General features: G+C 48.0%; 6 protein-coding genes across 6 annotated transcripts; 5 read left to right on the forward strand and 1 right to left on the reverse strand.

The window, feature by feature from the left end:
* Positions 1 to 47: 47 nt before the first annotated feature.
* On the forward strand, positions 48 to 1,573 carry DEU56DRAFT_970797 (polysaccharide lyase family 14 protein; the record flags this gene model as incomplete). Its single annotated transcript, XM_041359444.1, has 6 exons — positions 48 to 639; positions 678 to 789; positions 846 to 917; positions 970 to 1,053; positions 1,112 to 1,125; positions 1,181 to 1,573. 6 exons carry the CDS (start codon positions 48 to 50, stop codon positions 1,372 to 1,374), a joined length of 1,068 nt encoding a protein of 355 aa, XP_041212698.1. The 3' UTR covers positions 1,375 to 1,573.
* Positions 1,574 to 1,806: 233 nt separating this feature from the next.
* Positions 1,807 to 3,782, forward strand: DEU56DRAFT_729187 (iron hydrogenase; the record flags this gene model as incomplete). Its single annotated transcript, XM_041348085.1, has 5 exons — positions 1,807 to 1,827; positions 1,885 to 1,989; positions 2,044 to 2,180; positions 2,246 to 2,728; positions 2,783 to 3,782. The coding sequence occupies 5 exons, from the start codon at positions 1,807 to 1,809 to the stop codon at positions 3,780 to 3,782; spliced, it is 1,746 nt and encodes a 581-aa protein (XP_041212699.1).
* Positions 3,783 to 4,005: 223 nt separating this feature from the next.
* Positions 4,006 to 4,477, reverse strand: DEU56DRAFT_869331 (uncharacterized protein; the record flags this gene model as incomplete). Its single annotated transcript, XM_041355549.1, has 4 exons — positions 4,006 to 4,107; positions 4,158 to 4,250; positions 4,370 to 4,394; positions 4,461 to 4,477. The coding sequence occupies 4 exons, from the start codon at positions 4,475 to 4,477 to the stop codon at positions 4,006 to 4,008; spliced, it is 237 nt and encodes a 78-aa protein (XP_041212700.1).
* Positions 4,478 to 5,136: 659 nt separating this feature from the next.
* Positions 5,137 to 6,735, forward strand: DEU56DRAFT_780235 (t-SNARE). The gene is made up of 7 exons (XM_041351945.1): positions 5,137 to 5,427; positions 5,509 to 5,561; positions 5,624 to 5,727; positions 5,800 to 5,983; positions 6,058 to 6,167; positions 6,228 to 6,448; positions 6,499 to 6,735. Exons 1-7 carry the CDS (start codon positions 5,213 to 5,215, stop codon positions 6,704 to 6,706), a joined length of 1,095 nt encoding a protein of 364 aa, XP_041212701.1. The 5' UTR covers positions 5,137 to 5,212; the 3' UTR covers positions 6,707 to 6,735.
* A 2,641-nt stretch (positions 6,736 to 9,376) lies between these two features.
* DEU56DRAFT_31542 (uncharacterized protein) lies at positions 9,377 to 10,303 on the forward strand. The gene is made up of 3 exons (XM_041345611.1): positions 9,377 to 9,705; positions 9,759 to 10,005; positions 10,059 to 10,303. Exons 1-3 carry the CDS (start codon positions 9,481 to 9,483, stop codon positions 10,163 to 10,165), a joined length of 579 nt encoding a protein of 192 aa, XP_041212702.1. The 5' UTR covers positions 9,377 to 9,480; the 3' UTR covers positions 10,166 to 10,303.
* A 1,081-nt stretch (positions 10,304 to 11,384) lies between these two features.
* DEU56DRAFT_970801 (cytochrome c/c1 heme lyase-domain-containing protein) lies at positions 11,385 to 12,346 on the forward strand (the record flags this gene model as incomplete). Its single annotated transcript, XM_041359445.1, has 5 exons — positions 11,385 to 11,406; positions 11,432 to 11,569; positions 11,591 to 11,676; positions 11,735 to 11,814; positions 11,868 to 12,346. The coding sequence occupies 5 exons, from the start codon at positions 11,385 to 11,387 to the stop codon at positions 12,106 to 12,108; spliced, it is 567 nt and encodes a 188-aa protein (XP_041212703.1). The 3' UTR covers positions 12,109 to 12,346.
* Between the last annotated feature and the right edge of the window lie 120 nt (positions 12,347 to 12,466).

Here is a 12,466-nt window from a genome sequence, read left to right on the forward strand (position 1 = left end):
GGAATTTTCCTTCGTCCAGGCCAGAGCCGCCAGACGCAGGTTCACCCATGGACATGTTCACTTTTCTGTTACTTGCACCTTTTTTTCTCTGGGCGTCGGGCACTCATGTCTTAGCGGCTGGCCAGATTCCTCTCGCGTCGGTAGCTGCGTCCTTCTCCTTGACCACAAGTACCGTGATGCCCTATCCTTCTGCTACTCAAAGCGCATCCGATACATCATCGTTCATTGCATCCCAGTGGTCATTAAGCAAAGGACACATTCAGAACGGCGATACCAACGTTGCTTTTGTGAACGACCCCTTCCCAAATTCACCGGCTCCTGGTGCGACCGTGTCAAATACTTCTGGTCCCGTCTTACAAGTCACATATGCTGCTGGTACCTACGGAAGTGCAGATTCTGGTGCTCAATGGTACTCGCTTTGGAATACGACAGACGGGTCTCAATTTCAGAGCATGTTGCTCTCCTACGAGCTTGCATTTGATTCCAATTTCAACTGGGTCCAAGGGGGAAAACTTCCTGGGCTTAGAGGCGGTACCGATGTCAACGATTGCTCTGGCGGAGCGCAGCCGAACGGGACTAATTGTTTTAGCACCAGGCTCATGTGGCGAAAAAAACGCGCAAGGAGAAGGTATAAACGCAGTCATGCTCTCGTATTGGCGTTGACATCTTGCGTGTAGTTTATGCATACATGTTGACTCCTAACAACATGTGTTCAGATAGCAACATAATTTGCAACTCTGATTACGGAGTAAGCATCGACCGAGGATCGTTTGGCTTTGAGACTGGCCAGTGTGTACTTCTTAAGGCTGTTTGTCCTGACATACACGCTAAAGACTGGATGGCAGCTGGTGTCGCATCACTCTTCTTGTGCAACTGAACAATGCTTCCGGCGTTGCGAATGGCAACATTATTTTGTAGTAAGTAGTGTATCATTCGGGTGGCGCAACGTAAAGTTCATCATCGTTGTAGCTTTAACGACGTACAAGTGATATCGCAACAAAACTTATACTTCAGGACTGTCAACGATTTCGCCATTGGGGGATTGTACTTCTCGTAAGTCGTGTTCTTTTGTGGATCACGTTCTACGGCTACTGACTTGGTGAATATGTAGGACGTTCTTCGGAGGTTGGTTCTGATCATACCTGTCATATTCTCATCGAAGCATGACTCTTTTTCACAGGAGACGATTCCAGCTGGGCAACGCCGCAAACCGTACACACTTATTACCGCAATATACAGATGTGGGGCAGCTCCTCTCCATCTTTACTTTCTGGACAAACGATAAATGCTGCGCTATGCTCAAGTTGCAGGTTTGGAAGCATAGTATGGACGTTGTCTACATCCGTTCTTCTCACTCTTTTCATTTATCTATAGACTCGGATGAGACATGGACAAGTACGCACCACACGGACATTTGTATATCACCTTGGTTGTATCATCTCATTTCTAATGTTCTCTCGCTACTACGTGCATTTGGCGCAACCTCAGTACAAGGCTCAAGTTGTCGATATACAATACTCGTCACGACAAACTTAACAGACGACGCGTCAAGTCACGTGTTTGGAAAATCAACATAACGCATGATTTCAGCCATACTGCTAGTATATACTGGCACCCGCAACCACCCAAGAACAGAGTCTTGCGAGCTTCCAGTTAACCTGAGATTTTCCATGGACAACTTGCTCTTAGAAAGCAAAGTCAAAGGTTGTATTTTTGATTCATGATTACGTGATATGTCATACTGCGGTCTACCTCGTGATTTGTCATGAATGATCCTTCGCTCTTCACTCTCTCCGAGTCATCTGAATGGCATTCTCTGGAGCTCTTGTGCGTGTGTTCACCAGAGTTTGAAACTATGCAATCCGTCTGATTTACGCAGAGCAGACCTTGACTGATCTCAATGACTTCATAACCCCATCTCAAGCGTGTATCAAACCCGTTGAGCAGACAAACGCCCCGCAGGAGATCATCGAGCCTGGTGCTGCTTCAGTGTGTTCTAGAGCGATTTGCATTGTGAAGGGTCAGACTAAATATTGATTTCAGACAGAAATTGTGATCGACTCCAGTGGATCATACTACGAGGTCTCAGCAAACGGCGCATCTACCAATGCATCTTCCAAGGGTACAGAGCGAAAGCTCCAGCAGGCCCAGATCAGCTTAAACGATTGCCTGGCTTGCAGGTCTGTCTCCGCATAGTCCTTATCAGCCCTATCGAACGATTGTTGACCATATTCCCGAAATACAGCGGTTGTATAACATCGGCCGAATCTGTATTAATCACGCTACAGTCCCACACGGAGGTCCTCAACTTCTTAGACTCAAATCCTTCTGTTTCCACGCCAGGTCACAAGATTCCCGTGCTCTCCATTGCACCACAGAGCCTTGCGTCACTCGCAGCGTCCCTTTCGTCATCATCTGGTTCCCCTGTGAGTCTCCGTCAAATACTGAGGAGAGTGCGAGCATTCTCTACACGAATACTTGGGTTCGAGCATGTTTACGACACTACGTTTCCTCGACATATTGCTTTACTCGAGCACACGCAAGAATTTCTTGAGCGAAAGAAGGGAGACGGGAAGCTTCCAATGCTAGCGAGTGCCTGTCCCGGATGGATATGCTATGCTGAGAAAGCACACTCAGAAATGCTGCCTTTTATTGCTAGGACGAAGAGTCCACAACAGGTGATGGGAACTTTGGTCAAATCGTGGCTCGGAAATCGCTGGGGAGTGCAGTAAGTGTCATTAGTCGCTTCGATTTTATTGTGCTGATTCATTTGGCGTGATAGACCAGATCAGATTTACCATGTGTCAGTTATGCCGTGCTATGACAAGAAGCTAGAGGCTTCTCGGCAGGACTTCTACAGTGACCTCTATTCGACCCGGGATGTGGACTGCGTAATCACAACTGGGGAGCTCGAGATTATGATGCGCGACAAAGGCTGGGACCTTTCGCAGCCAGTAGAGGACGAAGGTATCCCCGATTTCCACGCTGAAATCCCAGAGCTCCTGTCACACCCTGGGACTAGCTCCGGATCTTACCTGCAGTCTCTCATCAACTTTGTCACCGCAAGTCAGTCATCCCCTGTGGACCTCACTGTGAAATCCATCCGTACTTCTGACTACGAAGAATTCACGCTTCGCGCTCGGGACACCGGCGAGGTGCTTTTTAAAGGCGCAAAATGCTATGGTTTTCGTAATCTCCAGAACGTCGTACGTAAGGTTGGTCGTGAGGCTGGCGTGCAAGTGGGGAGGGGCGCTGCTGGAAGGCTAGCTGGGATGCGTGCGAAGAAACGTGGTGGGGAGGATGAGAAAGGGTATGACTATGTCGAAGTTATGGCGTGTCCGGGTGGGTGCGTCAATGGTGGTGGGCAGTTGAAACCCATTGCACAGGCGGCTTCGCAGAAAGAGGACGAAGAAGGGTTTACGAGGAACTGGCAGGAGAGTGGTGTACAGATGCCAGTGCCAGGGGAGGATGGTACGATGCAGGGCGCAAAATGGGGAAACAAGGAGTGGACCAAAGAAGTTGAAAGGGTGTACTGGCACGACTTGCCTACACCGCCTCCGTCACCAAGACCTCATGATCAGGATCTTGAGACCCCGTTCGATCGCGCAGACCACCTTGCCGCTCAGGTCAAGGTGGATCTTTGTCACCCCACAGATAGAAGCCTGCATGAAACTTGGGCTTCCATCATGGACGAAGAAGCGGAGAAACAACGCCGTGAACTGTTTCGGACTCAGTATCGAGCTGTTGAAAGCGAAATAGTTGGGCTTGCTGTGAAGTGGTGATACGCGTTTTTACACTGCGTGATGTTACAACACAAGGGCGTGGGTAGATAAATAATGCGTAAGTAAAATATGCGACAAGCAAGCCTAGAACTACAAAATGACACAGCAAAGTGGTGTGCAAAGCAAGGCGTGACTAGAGTGATAATTATTAGAATAAGATGGGGATTATAGATGTTTTCTCGATAGATGCGGCAAAGAGCCGAGAAGCGTCGGACCATCAAGGTTAACGACGATGCGAAGCTCCGTCCTTGAACCAATACTGACATGAAACACAGTATTCGGGTGTTCGGAGGGTGATAGTCTCTCTTGCATCGGGACCGAAGTACTGTGTGTTCGATTGAGCGCTGGGGTATGTCATCTAGTTATAGCACTCACCCGTTCGCAATGACAGTCAGGACAGTTCCTTGGATGACAGACAGAATGGATGCAGTACCGGTTGGAGCAATCTATCTTCTTCAGTTTGCGCGTCTTCAAGAAGATCAAAAATAGCTATGGTAGTATGAAACATGGATTGCTCACCACCTTGTAATGCTAAACGAAGCATTAGAACTGAGAAAGTTGATGAGAATAGGGCGTGAGATACTTACCCCGCATCCATATTTTGTTCCTTCGCTAAATAAAACAAAAGGTGTCTGAATTCAGCAAGTTCTTGGGCCTAGACCGACTGGTAGAACCCACGTTTCCAGATTGCACATTTCGAATGGCTAGTTAGTGGAGGGACACCGGTGAAATGATTTGCTGTGTGTGTGAAAAAAGAAAGAAAATTATTCTGGGGGATTAAAATGGATGGACGGAACAGCATACCGGTGTGGCACCGGTGTGGGGTAGGCTTAGTCCGAAGGAGATATAATTCAACTGCGGAGAGGGCAAAATGGTAGGAGAAAGCGGTGGAGCTGAAGAATGGGGGTTCAAGGGGGGGAACTTTATACGAGTTTGAATACCCTGGAGAAAGTAACCGATGACCAGGAGTACTAATCACAAGACCATTAAGAGATCGGGGCACGATGTGATAAGGAACCAGAATAAAGAAGCCGGTCTGTGATGACGCGGGAAGTCAAGCGAGAATCTGATTGATGCGGTGAAGGGGCTCAGTGACAGTCTGAGTTAGCTTGTAGGTTGTTCCTCCAACGGTTCTTTGTGACCCAACTGCGGGGTTACATGCTCCACGGAATCATTACTCCGGATTCCGACAACCATAATCCTCCCTGATCATTTCCGCACTGTCGGATAAAAAATAAAAGGAATTTCTCTTAGCCGCAACGTTCACGACGTGTTCTCATCAGGCGCTCTAGCGGCAATTTAACAACTTTACCACTAACTAAATAGACTTTAAACCTCCGTGCCGGTTTGATGCCGTGTTTATTTATCTCTATTTGTAGAAGAAATGAGAAGTACAAACAACGCCATACACACACTCCCCTCACTCTGGCATGTCGACCGCAGGCTCCTCGTCATTGCCAACAACGCGCTCAAGGACATTGCTCTTTATCTCATTTCGCGATTCAAGAGCACCCTCAACACGTTTCTCTCGCTTACACTCATCCTATTCAGATGATCCATACACCGCTGACGATGAAAATGAAACACTCATACACGCAACCTCCGCCGCACATCTCGCACTTGACGCTGAGTTGCCTCCAAAATGGTTCGCTTTATTCCGTGACATCTCAGACAGCGTTTACTCATTTCAAATACTACGATTTTTACCCCCTTCGTGTTCCCACAGGGTCGATCTTTCAGAACAAGTCGAGGAGATCTTAGGCGGGACGCAAGCTAAAAGTGCGTTCCTGGTCTGGTCTGTTTGTGGCTTCAATGACATCATCTCCGTGATTTTGCCTTAGTTGTCGCTTTGGAGAAGCTTCATGCAAAGCATGTTCTCCCCGGCTTTGCGGACCGGACAGCAGAGGAGCGAGAAATCGAAGCGGCGACCACCGAAATCACCAAAGTACATCCTCCATGGACTTCCTCGTGTCCATATCTTACTTACAGTCGTTCCTTTATTTCCTCTCGTGGATAGGATTTTAGACGATGCCACACTTTGATTCAACGTATTGGTGTTGAACAGGGTCACTCATTTCCCCCTTCTACTCACCAAACTCAGTTTCGGGTCCTCGCGGCCAAAAATGTGCAACGAGGCCTAGCCGCGAGGGTCCAAGAACTCAGTTCATCCTTCCGCAAGAAACAGCGTGTCTATATGGAACGTAAGTATTTCCTCCTTGCCTATCAAGTTGGCGGGAACCGATCATTTCTATGACCGCACTTCCGCCTTCATCAGGTCTACAAGGGCACGCGATTAAGAATCAAGATCTCCTGATTGCGTCAGGGACTATTTCTTCAAGAGGATCCGAGGGCTTGACTGCTGCTGATGAAGATGTAGAAGCTGCGGTGAGCAACAATCAATGAACATGGCCTCTTGTATAGCTAAATTGACATTTCCCTCTGCAGCAAGCACAGATTCTAGATAACACGCAGGATCACGATCACCGTGCCCGTGACCGGGAGTTGGCGGAAATTGCAAACTCGATAGCCTCTCTAGCTGAATTGTTCAAGGATTTGTCCGTCCTCGTGATAGATCAAGGGACCCTTCTTGACAGTATTGAGTATAACATTGAACAGACTTCGGTAGAAACGGCCGAAGCTGTGAAAGAGTTAAATCATGCAACACGGTGAGCCATATGCCCGTGGTCATCGTAGCGCGTTGACACCTCTCTTACAGATACCAGAAGAATACGGGCCGTCGGAAGCTTATTTTCCTTCTCCTATTGATCATTTTTGGGTTAATCGTTGTCCTAATTTTCAAACCTCGTCGGTCATCCTCAGGTTCTCCGCCTACTCAAGATTCAACTACCTTCACGGATACTTTTGTCCCACGTTACTTTCATGCACGGACACCCCTCAGCCTTTACGTACCGAATAATACTTGATTGAGGGTCTACGTTACCCTGAACGGCATGGCTTGTGTGGACAATCAGCATCAACCATTCAACGAAGCATCAAAAGGGCTGCCGGTGCATCCCATTCAGTACTGAGCGTCAAAGGTCAGCTTATATTGAAACTTGCCTCTTTCGTCCAAAGTCAACTGTAACAGCCCTGACGTTTCATTTGGTTAATCCGATGTCTCGCCATTTTGAGCTCCTAGCCCTCATCGATACGAGATCAGTAGCGCTTTTGGTGAGGCGCCGTGCCTTGTCTGGGGAACCCATCTGCTCATCATTGACACCTCTCTCTGGCACGCGGAATTGAATTCTTAATAGGCAACACTGCACCAAGCATCTGGGAAGGCACAGTTGCTCGTGTTCAAACTAACCACCTATTGCCAAGCTGAAGACGTGGCCCTGACCTTTTTTGCTGTATGCAGAATGGAACATGTAAGCTGCATTTTCCATACAGGGATCAATAGGCGAAGCTTGATTACATCGGGCCACAGGGCGTTGTTCTCTTCTCTTGCGACCATCACATATGTCCGATGACAGATCCAGCCTATCTCCCAACCCTCAAACTCAGCAGAGAAACCCGAACTTTTTTTTTGCCACTGCACGAATCGACATACTAGATCATCTCTGACAGGAGTAGCAATTCTTCCTTGCCTCGAGTGCCTTGCAAGAGCATTGATTACCGCCTGTCCTTTGCTCCGATTCGACATGGATAGTTTCTATAATCCCGTCTGCATCGTGAGTACCATGCCACCGGCTTCTGATCTGTGCCGTCGCCCCTCATGCTCCCGATACACAGAATAGGCAGAACGTGATGGAACACAAAGGGAATTACGTGCTACCGATGATTTTGACATCTGATTCTTTGAATGTCCGACATGGTATACTCTTCCGTGACCCAAAAAGAGGTCAAGGCGTCAATAAGAGGGCTGCCAGAGGTGCCTTTGCGACAGGATCCGGGAGAGGGCTCTCGAGCATGTATGCCCTCACCTTGCGTTCTCTGAACAGGATGCTGTACTGCTTGGCTTTATCAGTGTCGCATTCTGTATTCCTCACGTTCATAGCAGCGATTGGAAAACATGCGCCTCCGCCGGTGGTCCGGGGGTGAATTCTCTCAAGAAGTACCGGAACTGATTCCTCGGGATTTGAATGTGGGCACGGAGATGAGTCCAAGCTGTATGAAGAAGTGAGAGCAATTAGTATACTGCTCTCGGAAGCTGAGATTCATGAAGCGCAGGCTGCTCAGATCCATGACGATGACACAGGTTCAGGATGCTTCTTGCTCACTGGGTGCTAAACTGTTTTGTCCAGAAAGATCCGTCCCATTCGTGCATCGCTATCAACTATAGACATCGGATGAGTCTATCCGCAATCATATGACAACGAACAATTCTCATGTTTGTCTAGTGTGCGACAATGCAAATACAGAGCGACACGGGTTCTGCAAACTCGACACAATAGATCCGCGGCAAGTGATAGATAGTTAGGGGCGCACCCTCAACCCAGAGGAGATGAACGACTGTCTGTTGTGGACGCAGTCAACGTTGATATATCATCAACAGCGATCAAGATAAACCAGATCTTACAGTGTCCGAGATGGGCGTAGATCAAGTCACCTGGACCTGCCTGGGGGTAATTGTTGTCACCCACTCAAGACAACGGAAGACTCATCATCCCCTTTACCCCGGTCCTGATGTACCCCCAACTGTTTCAAGTCAAGGATTGCGATAGTGACGACCGTGTCGCCGCTCATTATTTTCAAAGTCCGTCTGGTCATTTCGTAACGTATATTTCACGTGCTATATCATACAGTAATCTGAATACCTCTGAATGAATACACATAGGCAGCATCATGATAGCGAGGCATACCAATAGCTTCAAAGCGGTCGTCGATTCCAGGACTCAAAAGAAATCTCTCTAGGGGATCGGGATGGATCATCGACTTCTTCCGTGCACGACCGGAGCTCTCTCAGCCTGTTTCATAATCTGCGTGCAATTCATTTACTGCTGGGCAATCAAAGTAAGTGGCACGGCGCTTGACGATAACCTTCATAATAACCAAAACTTCTTTCCTGACGGAACATGACATGATTATCAAGAGGCGCTATGGACTGGTGTAGGCCGCGTCGTCTTCTGTGTCAGCACATGACGACGTGCCCTTGCCCGAGCTCCACAGTTCTCCACGGTCCGACGGTCCCATATGTCCTCTAGGCTCGAACCTGCAGGAAAAAAAAACACATCGCGTCTCACGCCACGTGGCAGGTAAACTTGGTAAAGACGAGATGTGCAACGACTTGAACAAAACGCGTCATGGCGCAGAAAACACGTTTCTGTGTAAAGACACGAAGCAGGGGATGGTTCTCACCTCTTCCGGAACGCCTCGGGAGATCATCCATGGAGGAACAATCGTCAGACTCTCCTTTGCGCGTGAGTTGGTGTTCGACTCTATATGAACGGAAATCGACGCGTCGCAACATGCGAAAGGTCGAGGGGCCACTTTGCCACCGCGGAAACAGGCTCACGATGTCCTTCAAAAACGCGGAAGAACCTCAATAAATTACGCTAGTGCTGGCAGTTTGTGGAGTCCTACGAGATGTGGCACCAAAATTAATGGAATGGGACTGGACACCGATAAGTTTTCCAAATGAATATGAAGGCCCGTCCGAGGTGGCGCAAACGGAAAATATATGTTGCTGAAAATTATTTTAAACCAGGTATCAGACCATGTCGTGACGACAATATGATATGCACCGTGCGGGCGTTCAATGAGTGTTGTGGCGGATGCATACTTCCCGGAGAAGCGATCAACAGCCCAGGCCGAGGATAATGCAATGACCAGTCATCGGAAGGCACCGAGGTTGCTCGATCCGCTATTGGAGTTATATCCATTGGGTTCTCCATTAAAGCACCGACCTTCGCTGACGATAATCCAGGGGATAATCCCTTCCTCGTTGCTAACTAACCGTGGCACGAAATGGCGGCTAATAGCGGTGAGTAGTGCAAAATCAAATCCGGTCATCAATAGTTATTCTGTCACATACAGTTTCTACGGAGCACCATAAGTGGTATGTACGGAACAAAAAAAAATCTGTCGGAATCCGACGTCTTTGAGGCTTCGAAATGGGCTGTGCCCTGCGAACTTCGAAGGTATAGTATATATCCTTGCGACACGGTAGTCACATTCCTCCCCATCACGACCATGCAGCTCCCATTTTTCTTCGGCACCGTGGCACTCATGTTCTGTTTCGCTCTTGCCACTCTTACACTAGAAGCCTTTCCAAAACGTTATTGTGAGCATATATGCATTTTCGAACCTGTAGTGAGATGCTGATATGCCATGCAGCTATGGCCAACCGAGAAAAATTTGACAATGAGGCAAATCATGACGATGATATTCGTCAGGATGATCTTGTCTATTTGTATGACTTGTGGCATTCAAAGAGGAGATGACTTTGTCCGACAAAAAGAGAGGTACTACTGTCTCCTAACACATGACTTAACACGTGGCTCGCATGCTTTTCAGCTGCGGTTTCAAGAAGGCCTGGGGCTCGTTCCTACTTATAGAACTTCGTCAGTCACTGGCTGACTTCCCACAGGACCTAGAATCCTAGACTTGATGTCGTCTTGCACTTCATCACAATCCAGAAACGGCTGTCAAACTCGACGCCGCGAAAGCACTTTCGAGAGGATTTGATTGGCTGACTGCGCTAATTTAAATCTTTTGCCCTATTTATTACACAATAGATCTATACTTCCTTGCGTGGCTCCAGTGTGCAAGTAACTCGCTGCCCAGTCTAGCATGAGACGCCGAATAGTGTGGCTCATCCGACGTGTCGAAAGGAGCCGGTCGAGAGGCGCTGATCGCAGTGCTACCGCTACCAACTGGAACGGGCCAGAGCAACAAGCTTCCATCATACATAGGCCAGTCAGGTTTGCCTGGATGCTCAACACTCGACGCTAGACGTCCTTGGTTAGAAGCATCAACAATATCGCGGGCTTTCTGTATGATGCATGTACCGTCTACATAGCACATACAATAAGCCCATGATGCCATCCTGAGCAAACTTTGCCCGAGTCAACTGCAAGATGTGGATGAAATATTCAATGCCCATTGCAAAGGTTGTAGAGATGAGCGATTGTCGAGGCGCATGCAACTGAAGCTATACAGGTCTCAAACGTTGGAGGGAAGTCGTCGCATCGAAAGACAAACCATGTCGCTCACTTCCATTACTCTGGAGCATCAGCAGGCAATCGTGTGTTTCTCCAAAAACAAACCGTGGTCATTTGTACATCAGTGCATTCAAACATCAAGCTTCTATGCTCATAGGTACGCTTCACGATGCGTTATACATATCCGAGTTCAAGTTGAGCCGTCTAGGGGTAGAAACGAGTAGGCTGTAAGATAAATATATCTCATTCTCGATACCAACTCACTCCGTCATATGACTCATATCCCATTCTTTGTGAACCATCTCTCGTCATTCTAGAAAGGCTACCTTATGCCATATTCCAGAGGCAATATCCTTGGTTTTCTTTCATATAATGAAATTATATGCTGCGCGCTCATATGATTATTTTCTCGCTGTCTTAGTATTTGTGACAGTGCTGCCGCGTCAATTTCATTCGACCCATAGCTTGCTGACTCATCAAGGCTATCTTTACATCCGCCATGGCCGACAAGTGTCCTGGCAGTCGACCACGGCAGTCATTCTTCAGACCAGTCCTGTCCTGTCGACCACAAATCTCGTACAACATGGTTCTCTGTCTTGTCAGGGAGCAGCTCTGCGCACCCAGTCAACGCATCTTCGCTCTTGACTGAACGGGAGGTCTCTTCGATACCCCGAGCAGACAATGGTAATTAGGTATACCCGTCAGAGGCTCAGTTTTTTGCTGCCATGGCGCGCAAAAATCATAATCCCCATGCTCCAGATATGAAGACCATCATTCCTATTCATAATGCTGTAAATGAACGCGCTTAGTCGGAGCTAATGAAATGGGAATCTGGGAGGTGGTGAAAAGTGCGGAGGAGTAAAGCTTGTAAACTTCAAGGACAGACCTAATGACCTGACCCCAAAAGCTCGACTCATGACCTTGCTCGGGTATGTTGATTCAGCCACAGCTCGCGCAAAACACGCTGATTTTCGTTTCGTAGGTACTCTGCTCCCTTCGATCGTCACGACTGGGTGGTCGAACGATGCGGAACCCGAATTAGATACGTGATCAACTTCTATGCTGGACGGGGCGCGGGACCAACATCGTCAAATAAAGTTTCTTTCTATCTCGATGTTCGGCCTGCCTTAGACAACTGGGAAGGGGTGAAAATGAGAGCTGAGAACATTTGGCAGGACTGGTTTGGAAGTGTTCACAGTAGCAGCTCCCCATCTCAGTCATGAGTATTATCCATAGACGCATATTCACTCATATTTAATCCCCTACTCGCATGGTTTACTAATTGTGAATACATATAGGACTTATAGCTATGGTATGTGGAACGGCGGCGGTACATTGATCACGACCATTCTCAGTCATCATATATCGATCCAGCTTCCTCTTGACGAAGTACCAAGCCTAATCTAAATAAAGCCCACCTTGGCTTTGGTACGTAGTCTAATCCTATGATGTTGGCGGGGGGATACTTAGGATGTTCATCGCAGTGCCCCGAACTTATATAGGGTTGATTTCTGAACACGTGACTAACGCGTCGCGATCGACTTTGTTGACAATGTGTCGGCGTGCAAATAAGGTTCAAAC

This window comes from Suillus clintonianus (genome assembly GCF_016758775.1).
Source record: "Suillus clintonianus strain FC179 chromosome Unknown DEU56scaffold_10, whole genome shotgun sequence".
NCBI lineage: Eukaryota > Fungi > Basidiomycota > Agaricomycetes > Boletales > Suillaceae > Suillus > Suillus clintonianus.

Excerpts from the sequence above, each read along its gene's own strand:
- DEU56DRAFT_780235 (XM_041351945.1), top strand. The coding sequence starts at position 5,213 with ATGTCGACCGCAGGCTCCTCGTCATTGCCAACAACGCGCTCAAGGACA. Across the intron at positions 5,984-6,057 it reads ACAGCGTGTCTATATGGAAC|GTCTACAAGGGCACGCGATT; the intron begins GTAAGTATTTCC and ends CGCCTTCATCAG. Across the intron at positions 6,449-6,498 it reads GAGTTAAATCATGCAACACG|ATACCAGAAGAATACGGGCC; the intron begins GTGAGCCATATG and ends CCTCTCTTACAG.
- DEU56DRAFT_31542 (XM_041345611.1), top strand. The coding sequence starts at position 9,481 with ATGAGTGTTGTGGCGGATGCATACTTCCCGGAGAAGCGATCAACAGCC. Across the intron at positions 9,706-9,758 it reads CGAAATGGCGGCTAATAGCG|TTTCTACGGAGCACCATAAG; the intron begins GTGAGTAGTGCA and ends TGTCACATACAG. Across the intron at positions 10,006-10,058 it reads AGCCTTTCCAAAACGTTATT|CTATGGCCAACCGAGAAAAA; the intron begins GTGAGCATATAT and ends TATGCCATGCAG.